Source organism: Cetorhinus maximus, chromosome 22, assembly GCF_964194155.1.
Source record: "Cetorhinus maximus chromosome 22, sCetMax3.hap1.1, whole genome shotgun sequence".
NCBI classification, from domain to species: domain Eukaryota; kingdom Metazoa; phylum Chordata; class Chondrichthyes; order Lamniformes; family Cetorhinidae; genus Cetorhinus; species Cetorhinus maximus.
This window is the reverse complement of record NC_135900.1, coordinates 55,775,488-55,795,345: the sequence shown is the minus strand read 5'-3', so window position 1 is coordinate 55,795,345 and position 19,858 is coordinate 55,775,488. Positions and strand designations below refer to the sequence as shown.

At 41.5% G+C, this 19,858-nt stretch overlaps 1 protein-coding gene across 2 annotated transcripts in view; it reads left to right on the top strand.

The window, feature by feature from the left end:
• scube1 (signal peptide, CUB domain, EGF-like 1) overlaps positions 1 to 19,858 on the top strand; it is a 370,427-nt gene that overhangs the window by 261,019 nt on the left and 89,550 nt on the right. For both annotated transcript variants that reach the window (XM_078568359.1, XM_078568358.1), the window contains one exon: positions 2,380 to 2,502. In XM_078568359.1, coding sequence (XP_078424485.1) covers positions 2,380 to 2,502 — 123 coding nt within the window. The remainder of the gene's footprint in view (positions 1 to 2,379; positions 2,503 to 19,858) is intronic.

Here is a 19,858-nt window from a genome sequence, read left to right as displayed (position 1 = left end):
TATCTCTGTAGGTACTTCCTTTAATATCCTAGAATGCAATCCGTCAGGTCCAGGGGACTTATCGGCCTTTAGCCCCATTAGTTTCCCTAGTACTTTTTCTCTAGTGATGGTTATTGTATTTATTTCCTCCCCCCCCCCCCCACCATTTTGCCCCTTGATTATTTAGTATTTTTGGTATGCTATTAGTGTCGTCTTCTGTGAAGACTGATGCAAAGTATTTATTCAACTCCTCTGCCATTTCCTGGTGCCCCATTATTATTTTCCCAGCCTCATTCTCTAAGGGGCCAATGTTCACTTTGGCTTCTCTCTTCCTTTTTATATATTTAAAGAAGCTCTTACTGTCCATTTTTATATTGCTTGGTAATTTACCCTCAAAGTTTATTTTCTCCCTTTTTATTTTTTGGTCACCTTTTAGTTTTTAAAACTTTCCCAATCCTCTGGCTTACCACTAATCTTTGCCACATTGTATGTTTTTTATTTCAATTTGATACCATCCTTAACTTCCTTGGTTATGGTTGGTTTATCCCCTCCCTACAATCTTTCTTCCTCACTAGGATATATCTTTGTTGTGAGTCATGAACTATTTTCTTAAACATCTGCCATTGTTCATCAATCGTGAGCAGTCTCCTACATAGGGATGAAGATATGCAGACGTTGCTGTCTTTGGTTATGCATCACCTTGTCCTGCAAGAGAGTGGAAAGTATGTTAGTAAATGTGTTTAGGTGATGTATCTGTCACAGTTGATTAACTGGCAGTCGGCGCAAGCTGTGAGATGTGGGTTGAGGCTGGCAGCAGTGCTAAGCGGGTGAGGTGAAGCTATGAATGTGAGGTGTGAATTGTAATTTATAGAGTTTGTTGATAGGTAATTGAATGGGTGTGGTGCATTGAAGTGAAGCTGATGATGCAATTGGTGGTATGTGGTATTTGATGATGCATTCACTGACCTTGATCACTCAAATGAGGTCATTGAACTTCCTTCTGCACTGCATCCAGAGCCTCAGGGCTCTACACTGTTGGGATTGACCTGCATGGCTATCTGATCCTACTGTCCTCCTAGAGTTTGCCTGAAGGCCAGCCTGGCATCCTTTGGATAGAGAACCTCTCTTCTCTTATTTGTCTTCTGCACCAAGGCCTACACAGTTGCGTCAGTGAACCTTGGAGCCCACTCTGCCATGTTGTGTCCTTCCCAGGTTCAAGACACTTTTGGAATGAATTTCAGCACCTGCTCAAACCAAAATTGCATCTCCCCTTTTGTGCTGCAGGCTTGCTTTGAATAGTGTAGGTTAGCCTGAACTCATGTCAGCCTCTGAACATTTTACAGCCCCTACTCAGGCATGCAGGCACTCAACAAAGTGCTTAGCACTGGCTGCAGATTACAAACATCACTGAGTACTTTGCATACTGCCTGCATCACCTCAATTAGGTGCAGGTTAATCACATGCCATGACCCCTACACCTGTATTCGGGCCTTATTCAAATTTTCCCCCATTCTCTTTAATAATTAATAATTTGTCTTGGTATTTGAAAACAGCTGCTTGATAGCTTTAGTAGTCCAGATAAATGCACTCAAGTAATTCAGTAAAGAGAGAATTTTCAACATACCTGCGACTCCCTCTTTAATCCATTAATTGGAATTTAAATTAAATAATTATGATAATAAAGTGTCTGTATGTAGCAAATGAGCAAGTGGGTTAATGCTATGCATCTTTACCTTAAGAATGCATAATTAATTCAAATTGAGGCACACAGAGTCTTATTGTATTCTGTATCACACCTAACCATGTATTATTTTTTGAAAATCATTCTCGGGATGGTCACTTGCAAGGCATTTATTGCCCATCCTGTGTTGCCAAATAGAAGTTTGATTTAACTGAGAAGTTTATGTGCCCACTTCAGAGGGCAGTTAAGAGTCAGCCACTTTGGTGTGAGATTAGAGTCGCACACAGCTCATGCTGGATAAGGATGGCAAGTTTCCTTCAGACTACCACAGATTATTTATTGACCAGAGGCGTTCTGGAACATACTCCATCTGTCTGTACAGATCAGATTTTGCATGGGAAATTCTGTAGCTAGAAACTGCAAATTGTGATCATGATTTTTGAGTGCAAATTAATTCTGGTGCATGAAATCTGTACAGCAGTGGAAATCAGCAGCCTCTTATATTGTGGGCTCCACAATACCGGTTACATTTGTAAACAATGGATGAGGAAGAAACTTTGCAAAAAAAAAGAAAATATTTGTTGAACACAATGTATATTGGGGGAGGGGGGGGTAATGTTGTCAGAATGCCCCCACTGGTTCCAATGTTGTCCATGTGCCCATACCAGAATATGGCATTAATAATTTCTCCTCTGCTTTTATGCTTTCTCTGCTCGCAGATATTGATGAGTGTTTAGTAAATAACGGCGGATGTGACCATTTCTGTAGGAATACGGTTGGCAGCTTTGAGTGCAGCTGTCGAAAAGGCTACAAGCTGCTGACAGATGAGCGATCCTGTCAAGGTAAGTCCCCATCTACATTATATCTTGCCTTGTTTGCTCATTGTTGTTAAAAATATGCTGGCTTAACAAATATTTAAGATTGTGTGATTCTACCCCTGAAAACTAATGTTCAAAATACAGAGAAAAATTAAGTTTGCTTGTTCAAATTAAAGGCTTCTAAAGAACTTATCAGTTCATCTTTGCTATAATGTGAGCAGCATTTTCTAGCCAGACCCATACTTCAATGAGCTCTCTGACACCTGCATTAATCGTGCCATGTGCAGCTCAAGAGTATAAACAGATCACTTATTTTAGCTCGAAATTCAACAAAAACATTATGCTGTCATTTTGCCAAAATTTAACAATGGTTTAGATTCTAACTTTCATGGCTGAGCAGAAAGCTGGCAGAAGCTGATCAATTGCCCATTACATATCTTGCCTGAATTCCATTTACATTGGTAGACCCTGATTCTTGTGTTAAAAGGGCCTACTCTCTGAAATTGGCAGGGGCTGCCATACAGTGATAAGGTCTCTTTCAGGGTAGTGCCACTCAGACTGGGAGCAGAAACAGTGCAGTAAGTTTCTCTCCGTGATTTCTGGGGTGCTTTCACCCTGATCAAAGATCTTCCTCACACCAAACTGTGGGAGTAATATTAAGCAGCAGCTTTTAGAACAAACTGAGTTAGTACAAATATTATGAGTGAAAAGTTCTGTTATTCAAATCTGTTGTGCGAGTCAATGAACCGTTAAATGAGAAATGTCTTTGGAGATAATTGTGTAAAGGATTTTTCTTGGGAATGTCTACATTTTTTTTCTTACTGCACATCAATTAGTAAATGGCACAACTGATATGTGTTTACTTTGAGACCATAGTAGAGAGAGAAAAGTACTTCTGCAATTCACTTATAAGCCAAATTGGGAGATTGGAGTCATGGGGCCAATTTTGGTTCCAGCTGAAACTTTTACTGGTTCTGAAAGTCAAACCAAGGATTGATAAATTGACCCCATCAGTAAAATGCAATCTGTGTTCATGGTCAAAACCGCATGGTAGGTTTATGCTGACCTCTCCTCTGCTCCTTACTTCAGAGTCAAACAAGTTGATAGAATTCATATGTTAAATTCTTAGCTCCAAATCATTGCAGTGAAATAACAAGTCATCTTGACAAAATACTTTGGAGCCAAGCAGCAAATATGATTGGCTCCATGCTGGTGGTTTAATATTTGCTTGGCTCCAGCTTTGGTTCTATTTACTGCTCACAGCTGTTAGTTGATGTTGCATTTCAAAGATAAAATTTTAATGTTGCAAATTCTAAGCATGTCAAATATAAATTCACTTCTAGTATCAATTCACTGTTGGGTTTGGCTCAATGATAGCACTCTTGCTTGCACTACAAGGTTTAGGTTCAATCCCTACACTCGATCTCTAACACATTGGGTGGAATCTACTCACCTTACTCTCTGCCAGAATGGCAGGGCCATTTTCCAGTTGGCATCCCAATCAATTGATTTTCATGTCCTATGGTTCCTCTTTCTCGGAGCAAGTTAATTATCAGTCTGCCTGCAGACTCCCAGATCAATGAGCAGCAATTGTTTGCAGGAAACAATCTAGTGGGAGGAGGTAGGATTGAACTGCAGCATGAATGGAAGATGTGGAAAGGATGTTCCCCCACCCCCATCACATACTTGTCTCGGGAGGTGATGATTCATGCAGTGAGGGCACGAAGATAATTCCTTTTTCCTGAAGATGGGAGGAGGAGGCCAGCCAACCTCAGAGCAGGCATGGCTTCAAGTTCCTGAGGCTTTCACTGGCCAAAGTGTGATGCTGGGGACCTGGATCCAGTGCTGGAAAAGTTTCAATGGCTTTATAAAGTCTGGCAAGGCAAGTGTCCTGCAGCTTTCAGCTGCCAGCCATCACTCTCTCACCTCCCTAGCATTCCCCTGTACAGCACTCTTCTGACTGACACACCTTGCTATCATACACGTTACTTCCTCTCCACCCTCACATCTCCATTTCAACAGGCATCATTCATACTCACCCTCAACCTATTGCCCTCACATTCCTATTTCTCAGTCACCATCCTCAAATGTCTACCCTCCAACCTCAGCAATCAATTTACCCCTCACACTCCTAACTGCCTGCCTCTTACCATTGCAGGGCATTAGAGCTCACAGCTCCAGGGAGAGGCAGAGAACTGGGGGTGGAATGGCAGCCATGGTCACCCTGACTGCAATGGAGGAGGTAGTCCTTGAGATTGGTAGGGTGGCAGCAGTACAGGCCATTGATGATTGAGAAATAGGGGTCCAGAGACAGCATTTGATATCACACTGCCACTTGGCACTATACCATCACTCATGTTGAATTGATATCAACAATAAATTAAAAGTCATAATCTGCATTATGCTAACTTGGAACCCAATTTCACCTACTTTCAGCACCAACTTATGTCTCTTGTCTCCCACAAGTGCATCGATGATGGCAGCAGAGGAGATAAGAGAGGAGCTTGAGGAGTCCTCAGAGGAAGGGCAGCACTCTGAGGATGCACTGTCACATGACTGCTGCGCACCCTTCACCAGCACAAATAAACGTATCTCAGTGGGTGCAGCTTCTCGGCTAGATAGAGTAGCATATAAGGAGGAGTATCACAGAATCTTAATGGCACTAAAGGAGGCCATTCGGCCCATCGTTTCTGCACTGGCTCTCCAGGTGAGCATTATAACCTAATGCCATTGCCCTGCCTTTTCCCCATACCCTTGTACCTTGTTCCTATTCAAATAATCATCTAATGCCCTCTTGAATGTCTCAATTGAGCCTGCCTCCACCACACTTCTAGGCAGTGCATCCCAGACTCGAACCACTCAGTGTGTGAAAAAGCTTTTCTTACATCACATTTGCTTCTTTTGCAAATTACTTTAAATCTGTGCCTTCTCGTTCTTGATTCTTTTACGAGTGGGAACAGCTTCTCCCTATCTACTCTGTCCAGCCCCCTCATGATTTTAAAAACTTCTATCGAGGATATCACATGTTTGACCAAGACCAGGTGCTGGAGACAGGGACAGCATTGGAGACTCCCTGTTATAGAGGGTGCAGGACATTTCAAGCTCTGCTGGACACTGATCTGAGCCACATGGGTCATTGTGGAGCAGTTACAGCAAATGTGCGTGCATCTCATGCAATCAGAATTTCCAGAGGCCGTGCACAACTTTGCACAGAAAATGAAGCATTCCATTCATAATGAGTGCTGCGATGTCCCACGTATTTGCACTGATGACCACCTCCATTGAAGGAGAGGCCAACTTCAAGGACAATAAGACGTAAGAGGCCATCAACTGCATGCTGGCCCAGATTAATGGCCTGCACACTATAGTTGCCAGTTTACAGAGGATCAAAGAAAGCATCGCCTTGGTGGCTGAAGGCCACATTCACATCCCGCCAAGCACTCTCCCACTCTTGGTTAGCAGGTGGATCCTGAGATGGAAGATGAGAGAAGTGGTTGATGACGGTGAGGGCTCTTCTCAAGGTGCCCTGACATCTTGGCATTGCCCTTTGCCTCTCTCAGTCAGTGCCCCACATGCTGATCCTGCCCCAATGGCTGATTCTGTTCCTGCGCAAATGCAGATGGGGCAACCTTTGTCGGATTCCTCACAGGCTCTGAAACCCAGTGGATGTCTGCCACGGGTATGTGTCACAACAGGGGAATGAGCAGCCTGCCTTCTAGCTCTGCTGAAGCCACGGGGGTAGAATCATGTAGAAGTAACAGAAAGCATTTGAGGAAAAAGGTCTTAATTGCATAAAGGCATTTGATGTAAGTTGTACAAAATTACTGTTTCCAACAGACTTTGTGATTTTAGGCTGAAGGAACTGCTCCTATCAGAGCAAGCCTTTCACTGTGGCTGACCACAGGCTTGCCGGTTTCACCATTCTGTTCATATCTGGTCAGTTTCACTCTATGATGAATTCCCACTGCGCACTGGCCTTCTCCAAACTGGCCAATATGTAACTAGCATGTAATCTGTGCGCTGTTGGAACAGAGGGATTCCATTTTTTAAAAAAAAAGCTCAATTGCTTTCCTACCAGGCACACTGGGATTCCACACTGGGCTAGCAATCCAACCTGGGGAAAGCTGGAAGAGGGCCGGTTCACTGAAATCTCAACTTGATGTCATTTTTTCAGGATTTTCCCACCCCATAAGCCATGGAACCCGCTTCCACTGGGCTGGGAACGTCCTGCCCTAAATCTGGGCTGATATGTCAGAGCAGAAGTGAGAGAATGATGCATTACTGGAGGTGCCAGTTTTCGGACGCAGTGTTAAACTAAGATCTAAACTGACATCTTCGTGGGAGATTTGGCAGCCCAGCCAAGAGTCCATTGACTTTCGGTGGGACCGGATGATCCCGGCAGCGGGCTGGACCAGAAAATCCCGCGCCATGTTTTTTGATCTTGGCGGTTTTCCATTTGAAAACTAGCTAAAGCCCATTGTTGAAGTAATTCAGCTTTATATGGCACTATCCCTTTCATGTAGCACAGGTTAGTAGATGACTAATGCTGAGTTACAAGGCAGTAATTCCGTCCTTAATATTTGCATCATAAATTATGTGAATAAAATTCATGACCATTGCAAAATCTGAAGTCTCAGTTAGCCCCTTAAGGTAGACGTTTGTTACTTTTTTTACAATATATAAACTGTTCTCAATTTATTTTAAAATTAGCTGTTCTGCAGCTAACACAGAGAATACTGTAGGGACAATGTCATGTACAGTAAGTGAAAGGGTGTTAAAGATGATTGTGAGATCAGAGCCATGTGACTGTTGCTATAGTAATACAAGACTTTGTTCCCCAGTGGAATACAGCAAAGCGCTATACACACATTGTGTATTATTGCACATTTTTTCATTAATTATAACCAAACAGTACTTTTCATTATGAGATTACATTCTTGCAAAACTAAGGGCAGTGGCAAAAGTCAAAAGTCGAAGTGACTTCGGCTGGAGAGCGGTGACATCTTGCATTGTTCAGCTCATTAATTATGCAGCCACCAGGAGCATGCCAATTCTCGTGTGACTTCCCCCCGCTGCCACCTCATAGGCTCCAATGTCCAGGTGCCATGTTTGAATGGTACCCGGACAGCCATTCACTGTTTCACTCTGCTCCTTGATCCCCCCTCCCCCATGTGTCCCCCACCCCGCCGGTCCTGGCTCTGTCTCACCCCTCCCATGTGCCCAGCTTTGGCGCAGCGTGTGTGACAGGCAGTTGATATCTCTCACTGATGGTGTGAAACGAAGGTGAAAGTAACACCTACTGACCTGTAAGTCCAGGAAGAAGTCTCTTTTTCAGATTTCCAGCATCTACAGTATTTTGCCTTTATTAAAGAAGTCTCCCTCGCCCAGTGCTTGCCACTTATGTACAGCTGTGAAACAGAACATTCTAAATTCCTGCTGGCAGGATGCTAAATTTGGAGGTGGGGCAAGATTCTGCTGTGTTGGGCTTTTAATGAGCATTCATGAGATGCAAATGGGGTCCCCGACATAGATCCACGGAACACTCGACCCAACCTTAAGCTGCATGAAAGTCGGGAGAGCAAGATTCCAAACTAATTTCCTGACGTTGGGAAACTGGATTTTGGCCTCCCATCAAATCTTGCTCCCCCACCTGCCACAATTCCTGTTGCTGGCGGGAGTGGAAGCTCCTGCCCTAAGAGTTATTGTGAGAAATTAACAGCAGAGATATTTCCTGTTATACCTTTTTACCTCTGGTCAAAACAAATTGTTCTCGTTTATTTAGGATGCTGGGTTGCCATGAACTCCTTGACTTGCTGCAGAATACACATTGTAAGGCAGTCAGTTATTGTATAAAGGCTGTCTTGTAATATTAAGCAAGGAAGAAAATTATAAGCACTAATTTTTTTATTGCCTTTCTCACTCTATCTTGCTTTGCTCCTTATGGCTTTTGCCTTTTAATTTTTGGAAATCTTTTTCGTTATATGCATCAGTTATGGACTTATAATGTCAGCTGCGATTCAGTGGTAGTGCTCTTGCCTCTTACCCAGAAGGATGTAGGTTCAAATCTCACTTCAGAGGCTTCAGCATAAAATCTAGGCTGACGCTTCAGTACAGTACTGAATGAATGCTGCACTGTCAGAGGTCCCATTTTTCACATGAGATGCTAAACTGAGGTCCCGTCTGCCCTTTCAGGTGAATGTAAATGATCCCCTGGCACTATTTCAAGGAAGATCAAAAGAGAACTTGCTGGTATCCTGGCCAATATCTGAATCTCAACCAATATCATATATTTTTAAAAATCTGTTGATTATCTCATTGCTGTTTGTGGAGAGCTTGCTGTGTGCAGATTGGCTGCCACATCTTACATTATACTTCATTGGCTGTAAAGTGTTTTGAAATGTCCTGAGGTCATGAATGGTGCTATAGAAATGATTTTTCTTCCTTTAAGCCAATTCGATAAATTGCTTGACAGTTTTGTTGAATATAGTGCGCAGAGAAAATCTTTACCCCATCAACCTTCCCAATTCAATAAAATTGTTTTTCTTTATAAACTATTCTCACAAGGCATAGTACAGCAAAGATATAATGTTTTAACACCAATAACTGCATTTCTTTGAAAAAATACAAAGAAATAAGATCTCCTTCTATTGATCAGGATTCTGCTCAACAACCACCCCTACCCTCCTCACTCAACAGCACCACCACTATGAAAAAGGTCCATCTGAACGGCCTTAGCAGGATGGGTCTTGCTTATTGCTTCCTGCTGCAGAATTGATTTAACCAATTCACCTCATATCAACTTTGAAGCTTACAGTAAAATATAATTCACACAAGACATCTCTGCTAAAGAGTTATCAAGAGTCCATATAAATATTTATATTTTTAAGCAGGTTTACATTTCCATGGCATAATACTCATGGGGAGCGTGCATTGATACATTCATGTTTCTGTGAATTTTTTTAATACATTCATTAACTCAACAGAAGTCATTGTTGAAATTGTACTAGCATCCTCCAAGATATGGATTTTTGTATTAGATTGGGATTAGAATGTATGACCAAAACCTTCATTAGAAAAGAAAGGAGAAAAAAAATGTCCTTTGAGAAGCAACCCATTGCCCAATGAACAACACTGATATAACAGCAGGAAGAAAGGAGTTAAGTGTTTTTCAGTTCTGGTACAAGCTAAATTAACTGCTTATTCAAATGCAGTTTGTTAGTCAATGGTCTGGAAAATCCCAACAATAAGCAGACTGTGCTCTACTACAAGCTTCATTTAGCAGCTAGAAAGGTGCAAAAACCTATTGACTCCCATTCAAAGTAAACTGACCTGAGAAAATTCTGCTTGATGAGGAAACATCTAACAGCTAAAGTGAACTTTCTGATAACAGTAACTAACGTGATTTACAAATGTCCTATTTTGCTTAATTTTCATTAATAAACTTCAGTTTCAATGCACAGTTATTTGAGCAACATTACAGATTATTGAAAAAGAACCAAAATTCTTTAGGAAGAATGTAGAGTATATATTGCTCCCTTAGGTACAATAATGTACTAAATGCTTTTGGCTCACAGCCCCAGATGTGGCCAAGTTCCAGTGCTTCTGGAATATGACATTCATCACCTTTGGAATTAATCAAGTGTTTCAGCACAGGCTATTATAGATATTTAGCAAAGCTGCTGTAACATTGAGGCTCTGCAGAGTACATGACAAGATGATTTAGAGCAGACTGTGATAAAAAGATGGATGCTGTAATTGTCTTTTTAGAGGTGTTTTATCAATAGACAAGGATCATGTAATACACGTATAACTGTGCTTCTGCTGACTACAGGATGGTATTTTTAAAATGCTTATTTAGGTTAAACCCTTCAAACAATAAATAGTTGTGTTCCAAACGTTTTTTTTTATATCTAACCTGTCAGATCTACCCTTTAGAAAATCTTAATTTACAGAGCATAGCTGTACATTTCAGAAATAAAATAACACTAGACAATTTGTGACACTGATGTATTTCCATATATATTTGCACAAACTCAGACTATGGAAATCTGAGTTTAACTGTTAGGGATGCTCCTGCTCCTATTTAGTAATGCACAAAGCAATTTTTAACCATTTGCTGCAGGAGGTAGTGGTCTTCATGCAAACCAGGCAAGGATGCATAAGCAGCCTTTTTCATGCACTGTCCAAGTAACTGCACTGGAAAAGGAATTCTGGCACGGTGTAAAGTGGGCTACCATTTAGTTATCACCCATTTCTCACCACTACCCAAAACCAAATTTACACTTGCAGTTTTTTAAAACAAGACTGGACTTGCAATGATAATTCATAGTTACTGAAGTGTAATCTGCCCCAGCCCTAAACATGTGAGGCAATCAATGGATTTGTGCAATATTTACCATAATTTGTCTTGTTATATGTATGATACATGACTTGTGCTATTCTTTGTCTTTGATAATTTTCACATACTAATGGATCTCCTGTGGTGTCAATTGTGGTGAGTCAAAGGAGTGTGTGTCCAAATACAGCTGTATTCATAGCCAGAAAAATCACATGCAATAACTTATCTTCCTACTCCAACATAATTAATTCTGAAGACCATCAAGGATCTAAAGTTGGCTCCCTCCCATTTTCCCTCTACATGCTGCCCCTCGGCAACATCATCCAAAGTCATGATGTCAAGTTCCACATGACATCTAACTCTACCTCACCACCATCATTCTTGACCCTCTACTGTTCCTGATTTGTCACGCTGCTTGTATGACATCCAATACTAGATGAGCAGAAATTCCCTTCAACTAAATATTGGCAAGACCAAAAACATTGTCTTTGGCCCCCAACACAAACTCTGTTCCCCATCAGTGACTCCATCCCTCTTCCTGGAAATTGCCTGAGACTTAACTAGGCCTTGCGCAACTTTGGTATCATAATTGGCCCAAAGATGAGCTTCCAACCACATATCTGTTCTATCATCAACATTGCCTGCTTCTGCCTCCATGGCATTGTGTGTCTGCACCCTGCCTCAGCTCATCTACTGCTGAAACCCGCATCCATGCCTCTGATACCTCTAAACTTGACTATCCTAATGTTCCCCTCGCCAGCTCCTATCATCCACCCTCCATAAACTTGAGCTTATCCAAAGCTCTGTTGCCTATATTGTAACTCACACAAAGTCCTGTTCGCCCATCACCCCTGCACTTACTGTTTTCAAATTCCTCATGACCTTGCCAATCCCTATAGCTATAACCTCTCTCAGTCTACATCTCTCCAGGATCTCCGTAATCACATACAATTCTGGCCTCTTGTGCAACCACAATTTTAATTGCTGCACCAGTGACGAACTTGCCTTCAGTTGCCTAAGCGCCATACTCTTGAATTCCCTCCCTAAAATTGTTTACTTCACTATCCTTTAAGATGCTTCTTAAAACACACCTCTTTGACCAAGCTTTCAGACATCTGTCCTAATATCTCCTTAGATAAAAACAAAAAACTGCGAATGCGGAAATCCAAAATAAAAACAGAAATACCTGGAAAAACCCAGCAGGTCTGGCAGCATCGGCGGAGAAGAACAAAGTTGACGTTTCGAGTCCTCATGACCCTTCAACAGAACTAAGAACAGAACTTAGTTCTGTTGAAGGGTCATGAGGACTCGAAACGTCAACTTTGTTCTTCTCCGCCGATGCTGCCAGACCTGCTGAGTTTTTCCAGGTATTTCTGTTTTTGTTTCTAATATCTCCTTATGTGGCTCAGTGTCAAATTTTGTTTGATAATGCTCCTGGGAAGCACCAGAAATTTTACTACATTAAAAACTACAAACTACTACAAATAAAGCGAGCACCAAGAAACAAACCAATTATATAGCCGAAAAGATTGTGGAATTCTGGGCATAAGTGAATTACCCAAGTGATTAAAATAAGCCCATCTTGTTGATCTTTTACATCCTTCACTGCCCACAAAACTAGCCATACCCAATCCCTCAAATGTAAATATCTTCCAGTTGAGCTTGTTGAGGATTGGGAGGGTAAGTGGTCTCAACATTGCAGCTGAATTTTCAGGTGCAGCAGGAAACAGTTCTTTTTGTCATTTTAATTGCAATCTTTAAGCATGTTTTTAAGTGATCTTCACCGAGACCTGCTCTTGTTTTCTGTTTCTTTTAATGATTTATTTTTCTGGCATAAGTATACGGCGCATTAAAAATTGAAAAGCTTCTCCGATTGCTTGTTGTGCCTGGTGTGCAGGAATGATAATTAAATGATTTGAAACTTAAATTTTAAGGCAAGGGTTTGGTTTAACATTTCATCCAAAAGGTGGCATCTCCAATAGTGCAGCACTCCTTCAGTATCTGAAGTATCAATCTAGGTTGTGTGTCTACACAGTGTCTAGGAAGCCATAGGAGCAAATTTGCCAAACCTAATATTGGACCCAGTGACCATTAACACACTTCACAGCAGATTAAGAATGGGATTCAGGCTGACAACTCTACTCCTTGAAGCTAATTATAATACCCACACCATTGATTGAGATTGGTTAATTTAGTACATAAAAAGGATCAAACCCAATACTTCTCTGACATTGATTTTGTATTTAGTACATTTACCCACTGACTAATCTGTTGCCCAGTCATAATTATTTACTACTTTTCAAGCACATCAAACAATTATGATGATGAGAGTCCCTTTGTTTAAAAAAAACTGTCTCCTATCGGTCAAATTTTTATAAGTTATATTATTTTAATTAACACATTTCAAACTTGAATGAATGTATATTTCTGTTAAGATGTATTAGTTTATGGGCAGAATTTTACGTTTGGCATGCAGGTGCGCTCCCGACACGCTCGAGCGTAATATGACGCGCAGTGACGTCGGGCATGCGTCCCAACATCATCGACACTCGCACGATATTTCATTCAGTTGGTGCGCGCTGGAGTCAGCTGCACCCGCTGATAATTGAAAGGCTATTAGCAAGCTAACTGAAACCAATGAACGCTGCCTGTCCAACCTTATTGTTGGCGGGCAGGCGGAAAGGCCAAGTGGCCTTTACAATTTTTAGGAAACCTCATCGACGAGCGGGATGAGATTTCCTAAAGCAAATAAACATTAACTAAAAACTTTATTTTTGAATTAAAAACATGTCCCATCTTATTTGACAGAGTCACACGAGGGGACGTTTTTAAAAAAAATTTTACTGTCTTTATTAATTTTTTAAAAAAGTGTTTCAATCTCCCTGAGGCAGCTCCGTGCCTCAGGGAGATTGAAGCGCTCTTTCGTACGCGTGCGCCAGACCCGCTCTCTCTCCTTCCCCCCACCCGTACAGGTAGCGTGAAATCGTGGAGCGGAGCCAATCGTGGGCGGCGTTTGGCTTCCCGACTGCCCCCACCCACTCCTGCCAAGCCCGCCCAGTGACAGAAAAATTCTGGCCTATGTTTCTGTTAAAACAGGCATCACAAAACTGAACTTTACAAGATGAAAGTAACACAAGAAATTGCCTAATGTAGTTATATTAAACAGATGTGAAGGGATCTGGCAAGCAATGAAGTAGAAACAGTGTTGCCTATGCCAACCATCCATTCGTTTACTGTCCCTGAAGCAAAAGTAAATAAATAAGAAAGCTGATATTTCTAACTGTCAGCAAAGTAAATCCATACATCACTGAATTTCACTTTTGCAATTGCATGCAGCAAAACAGCTTCACTTTTTGATTTGAAACTTCTAAACACTATGTTGATTTTACAATCATTCCTGTTTCAACAATATGGTGACATCTGAATAAAGTGAATTCATCTGATCATAAATTGATCTTGCCTGACAACCTGCAAAGCATTTGTGTAGATACAATCTGAATCAATTTATAAGATAACTCCCACTCCACCATTCTCGTAAGTAATCTTTGATTTTTTTTTTTGCTTTTTTTGTAATTTATTGGCTTGTGCTACTGTGATAGCAATTGTTCCTTGAAGCTAAAACCTCAGGAGTATGTTTGTTTAACACAATATGTTTTTGAAACAGAAATCGTGTGCATGTTGTCAAAGAAAATTATCGTGACTTCATGAATGCTGGCAACCATTTATTTATTTGTTTTTCTCTATTTTGTGGATTGAATCCATCACATTGCAGGAAATGTGAGTCCAGTCTCACAAACAAGTTTGCATTCACAATGGCCAAAACTAATACTAAAGTTGGAAATTCTGAATTTGATCTTAAACCTCTTGGTACAGTAGGTTAATTTATCCCCTAACATTCTCAGAAAAAGATTTGATGATTAAAAGCGAGGTGCACAGTTGTCACTGAGAATAAATAAAAATTCCGTACTTGAAGATTTCTTTCAGCAAACTTCATAAAATTTCAAACGCAAAACTAAAAACAAATTACTTTCACAAAAATCAAAATGTCTGCATTAGTAACATCGACCAGGATATTTCGGATGGCGAAGTTTCCCTTCCCACCATCTGAGGAGTCGGCGGCAAACACAACCCCACCCATAACAGGCTGCCCTGCAGCTATTTCACTATTCCACTCCAATGAGAGTTAATTGGCTGGAGGTGGGACTTCTGCCCCTCAATTGAGAGGAAGTCCTGCCTCAGAGGGCTGACAGCCAATCAGATTGGCCGGCAGCGCTCTCGTCCCTGCAGCTCTAGAAGCTGCAGTGGACAGGATTGGGGCTGCGGCAGTCCTAGAGCCTAAGTCCCAGGAGTCCAGGAACGGGTGAGTTTTGGGGATCTCAGGGTGAGGAGGGCGGGGGAGGTCGGGGGTGTAAAGAAGGGGCTAGGGGTGGGAGCCCCCACAGGGGTCAGACCTTTTAGGGGGAATGCCTAATGATAAAAGGAGCCTGCTGATGGAGGCACCCCTCAGCCCCCCAGCCCACCTTACCCGAGGCCTGAACAGTGTTAATTTTTGGGCTTCCCCCACTGCCCTTGAACTCCTCCCGTCAGCCTGAAAATTGAGGCTGGGCAGGAAATGGCTCCTAAGTGGTCAATAATGGCCACTTAAGGGCTTCAATTAAGGCAAGGATGGGCAGGCTGGCCTAGACTTCGCCCACCCCAGCATAAAATTGTGGAGAGGTTGGGGCAGGTAGGAAGGCCCTCCAAAAAATTTTATGGTCACCACCCCCCCGCACCGCCACCCACCACCACACCTACAAACCAGCTGATGGGGGAACGTATAATTCTGCCCGTAGAGTAAAACTCAGTGAATTAGTTGAAGGATGTTTGAAATGAGCAGAGTTGGATTGAACTCCTTACCAAATTTTGAACATTGATTTGGTGTAGCTAATAGGCAGGAATGAGATTAAAAACTCTGTTTTGATGACTTTCCATCCGTTTACATTTCTTAATAAATTGAGAGTGTCAATTTTCATAGTTTAAACAAAAGTTTAAAATCAATCAAACTGAGCCATGTAGGGATTTGCTGCTCCTCATTCCCAGAAACACACCTTGCATTCCTTGCTATCTAAAATGCACCAATTCTGACCAATACAATGTGGATTCACTTTTCTTTATGAATGGTATTCAACCCAATAGGTGGTTTTACTTACATAGAATTGAATCAACCGTGCGCTCACACAGTGAGCTGCACTGTTTCCCTACAAGACAAAATCACGAATAAGCAACTGCTTATTTTTTCTCTTCATGGGTCCGAAAACTGAAGACTACTTATTGGGCTTGACGATTCTTGGTTTAGCTGAATGAGGCTTTTGGCTGCTTGCTGCAAAATTCACACACTCCAGACTGCCCCCCCCTCCTCTGACCGACAACTGCCAATATTAGTTTGCAACATGAAGTGGAGTGTCGGGGCAGGGGGAAATAGATATTCATCTCACGGATGCCTGCTTTTCAACTGAAAAATGGGCAAGCAACAGGGGAAGGTCTGGAGAGGACCAGTTGAAATTTACAGGCAGGCTTTTAAATGGTTTCCCAATGCTACCACCCAGTATAGTCGGGAGGCTGCTTAAATATGCAAATTGGGATTTTATGCTACTGCAGGCTTATCTTTTTCTGGTTTTCTAATAGCTGTCTTCAATCTTCCATGAGCTTGAATTGATCGAAAACACTGCAGGCTATATCCTTACCTGTACTAAATGCTATACTCCCACCACCCCTATCCTCTGCAGGATCCAATCAGCACGAAAAATTCAAAATTCCTGTCCTTTTCCCCAAATCCCTCTGTTGTGTCATTCTGACCTATTTTAATGATCCCCTCCTGATTAGCATGTGCGCATGCATCTTCTCCTGCTCTAAAATGAAACTTCTCCCTCTCCCTTACTGTCTGTGGTCAGTCGTTCAGCCATTATGCTTCTATACTCCACTAGTCTCTAACCTTATCCCTCAAGCCTGCCATCTTCCACCCTGCTTTCAAGAATCTCCTTGTCAAACTTGTCTTTATTTCCCTTCCCTAGCTACTCAACTGCATTCCTTTTCCCAGTACTAGGTATCCACCATATCCTTTTCATCATTAAGATCCATCCTAAAGAAAGTAAGTAAAATGGTGTTTTGCAGCCAATGAAGAACCTTTTGAAATTTATAGATCACCTTGAAATGTAAGAAACGCAGCAGTCAAGGTTCCACAAATCACAATGCGATAATGACCAGGTAGTCTGTTTGTGATGTTGTTTGAGGGATAAACATCATCCAGGACACGAGAAAACTCCCTGAGCTCCTCCTCTTCGAAGTAGAGCCACAAGATCTTTTACACCCAGCTGAGAGGGCAAACATTTTAACGTCTCATCTGAAAGGCACCTTGCATGTGAGGAGTGCTTTATCATTGCAAGTTGTTAATGAGTCCCAGTTTATCTGGCCATTTCTCTAACATTGAGGATCAATCTTGTAGTTTTCCTCTGTATCAACCCTAGGGCCTGGAGGGCCCCTTCATGTCACAGCGACCGGAACAAATCATACAACTCCAGGTGTGACCAGTGCTCTTCACCAGGGCCCTGTATGGCTTTAGCACAACAGATTTAAGCTCAGACAATATCAAAGGCTTCTTTCATTTGACTCAGCCCCAAGTCATTTCAGTGGTTTCAAGAACTTCCTCATTTGTCAAATAATGTGCCCTTACCTCATTGACATGTAATCATTTTACTGTAGCTATGATTGATTAGAGGATGTTGGGAATGAATACAACTTCAGTGTGTTAAGGATGTCCTTTGAACCACAGTCTTTTAAAGTGTTAAGCATAGCTTTGTTACACCAGAAGATCCATTACAGCTTAGCACGCAACCCAGATTTAATTTTTTAGCCTTTTAAAACATAAAGTAATTTTTTTCCCCTACAGACTTCTGATAATTTAGTTGAAGGGATAGTGGGAATTACATGTTAGCATCAGACAGTGGAATAAGATATTGCTCCATATCACACACAGTTGTAAAAATCTTACCACATGCACACACCGGTCTTTGATCTCAGCTATAGTTAAAAATTATGCCAGAACTGAACATTAGGCAGGGTAACTACCAGGTTGGTTCCAAATATTAGCAGTTCACTACTTTGACGATTGTGTTAATGGTAGGTCAGCAAGTTGGATCAAACTGGAATTTTACTCGGCAAATTCAGACTGAGTGGAAAATTGAAGCGACATGTTGTTTGTGCTGAGGATCATGCCATAGCCTGACTCAGTAATCAAATAAACATGGGAGGGCTAGTCGGGCTGTACCATTCATGTGTTTGTATTATTCCTTCTAAATTTAATTTGTGCAAATGCAACACCTTTTCTTGACATCCAACTGCCAAGACAAACCGGAGATTTGGGGACAGAGGTTAGTGGTAGGGATGCAATGTGCTGGGGGAAGCGAGAGAAATGCCATTGCCTGGGGAGAGTGGGGAGGAATTCAAGCCATGTGGTTTGGTGGCTGTTTATATTGGTATTCGTCAAAATGGGCACCGGCCTGAGACAGGTCTGGTTTATACTGGCACCAACTTGAAACTCATAATTCTTGCAGATCTCTGAGGCAAAAAAAGCACTGAGTTTTGGAACAGATCTGATTTCAGTTTGCTACTGTAAGTGGATATAAACATATTTGACTTACAAAACTACTCCAGTAACTTCAGTAGATTGTATCTGCTTGTAGGTACTGTTATTTAACAGTCATAATTAGCCAAAGAGCCAGAGGTGAGAAACGGAATTTTGTTTTGGGCAGAGTTGCGATTTGAAATGCACTGTTTGAAAGGAAGCAGATACAGTCTTACCTTTAAAAATGGAATTGGATAAATACTTGAAGGGGGAAAACAGTCAAGGCAATGGCAATAGAGCAGGGAAGTGGAACTACTGAATAACTTTTTCAAAGAACTAGCACAGGCACAATGTCTGAATTCGTTCTGAACTGAACTCGTTCTGTGCTGGAAGATTCTATAATTCTATATGATTTTATAATACCATGAGTTACATACCATGGATTAATAAATACATATTGTGTGCTTTGGTTTTCACAGTGCTATAGGGTTCCTCTTTGCCATAATCAGAACAAAACAATTACATTTTAAAAAGTAAAAATGTTAAATTAATGATACTGAGGTCCTTCATAGAGCCCACTTCACACAATGGGTCATTTCAAATAATCTTGTTAGTTCCACAGCAAAGTGAGCAAATCCATTCATTTTCATGGGATTTGCATTCATTTGCTGACTGCAGAATTTATTTGTGATAATTTTACCAACCACCAAGGGAGAAACCTTACATCAGTTTTTTGACAACATATTGCATAATGTGAATTAGGTAGAAAGTACTTGGGGGAAAGAAAGAGAGAAAGCATTTATTTAGTGCTCTACAGACAATGAAATACTTTTGAAGTGTAATCATTGTTATAATGTAAGAAACATGGTAGCCAGTTCCTGCACAGCAAAAGAGAGGGAATAAATGACTATGAAGTGGAAGTGTTGAAGCAGAAATAACAGCCCATATTTTTGCCAAGTCATGCCGACTTGGGAGGCATTTAGAAATAACGGTGGAACCTATTTCCGCGACTCCCGCCCCATTCAAGTTTCTGACAATTTTCGCCAGCGTGAGATAAGGGTGCAGATAGCCAGCCTGCAAGCAATACTCCTGCCCTTGCCAGCTTTATTGCAGGGGTAAGCAGTTCAAGAAGGCAGCTCACCACCACCTTCTCAAGGGCAACTAGGGATAGGCAATAAATGCTGGCCCAGCCAGCGGAGCCCACATCTCGCGAATGAACAAGAATCAAAAAATAATAAAAATTCAACATTGGCCTGTTTACCTTCTTATAAATTTGTCATTCACAGCCATTTATAGTATCAATGTCAAAAGCCTTTATCTGCTTCAGAACTCTTAATTTTATGTAAATGAACACTCAGTCAATGAAAGATTTCTTCAAAGAACCAGCAGGTTATTACGAGGTAATAGAGATGTCAATTAAACAAAGCTTTCACTACCCTCTG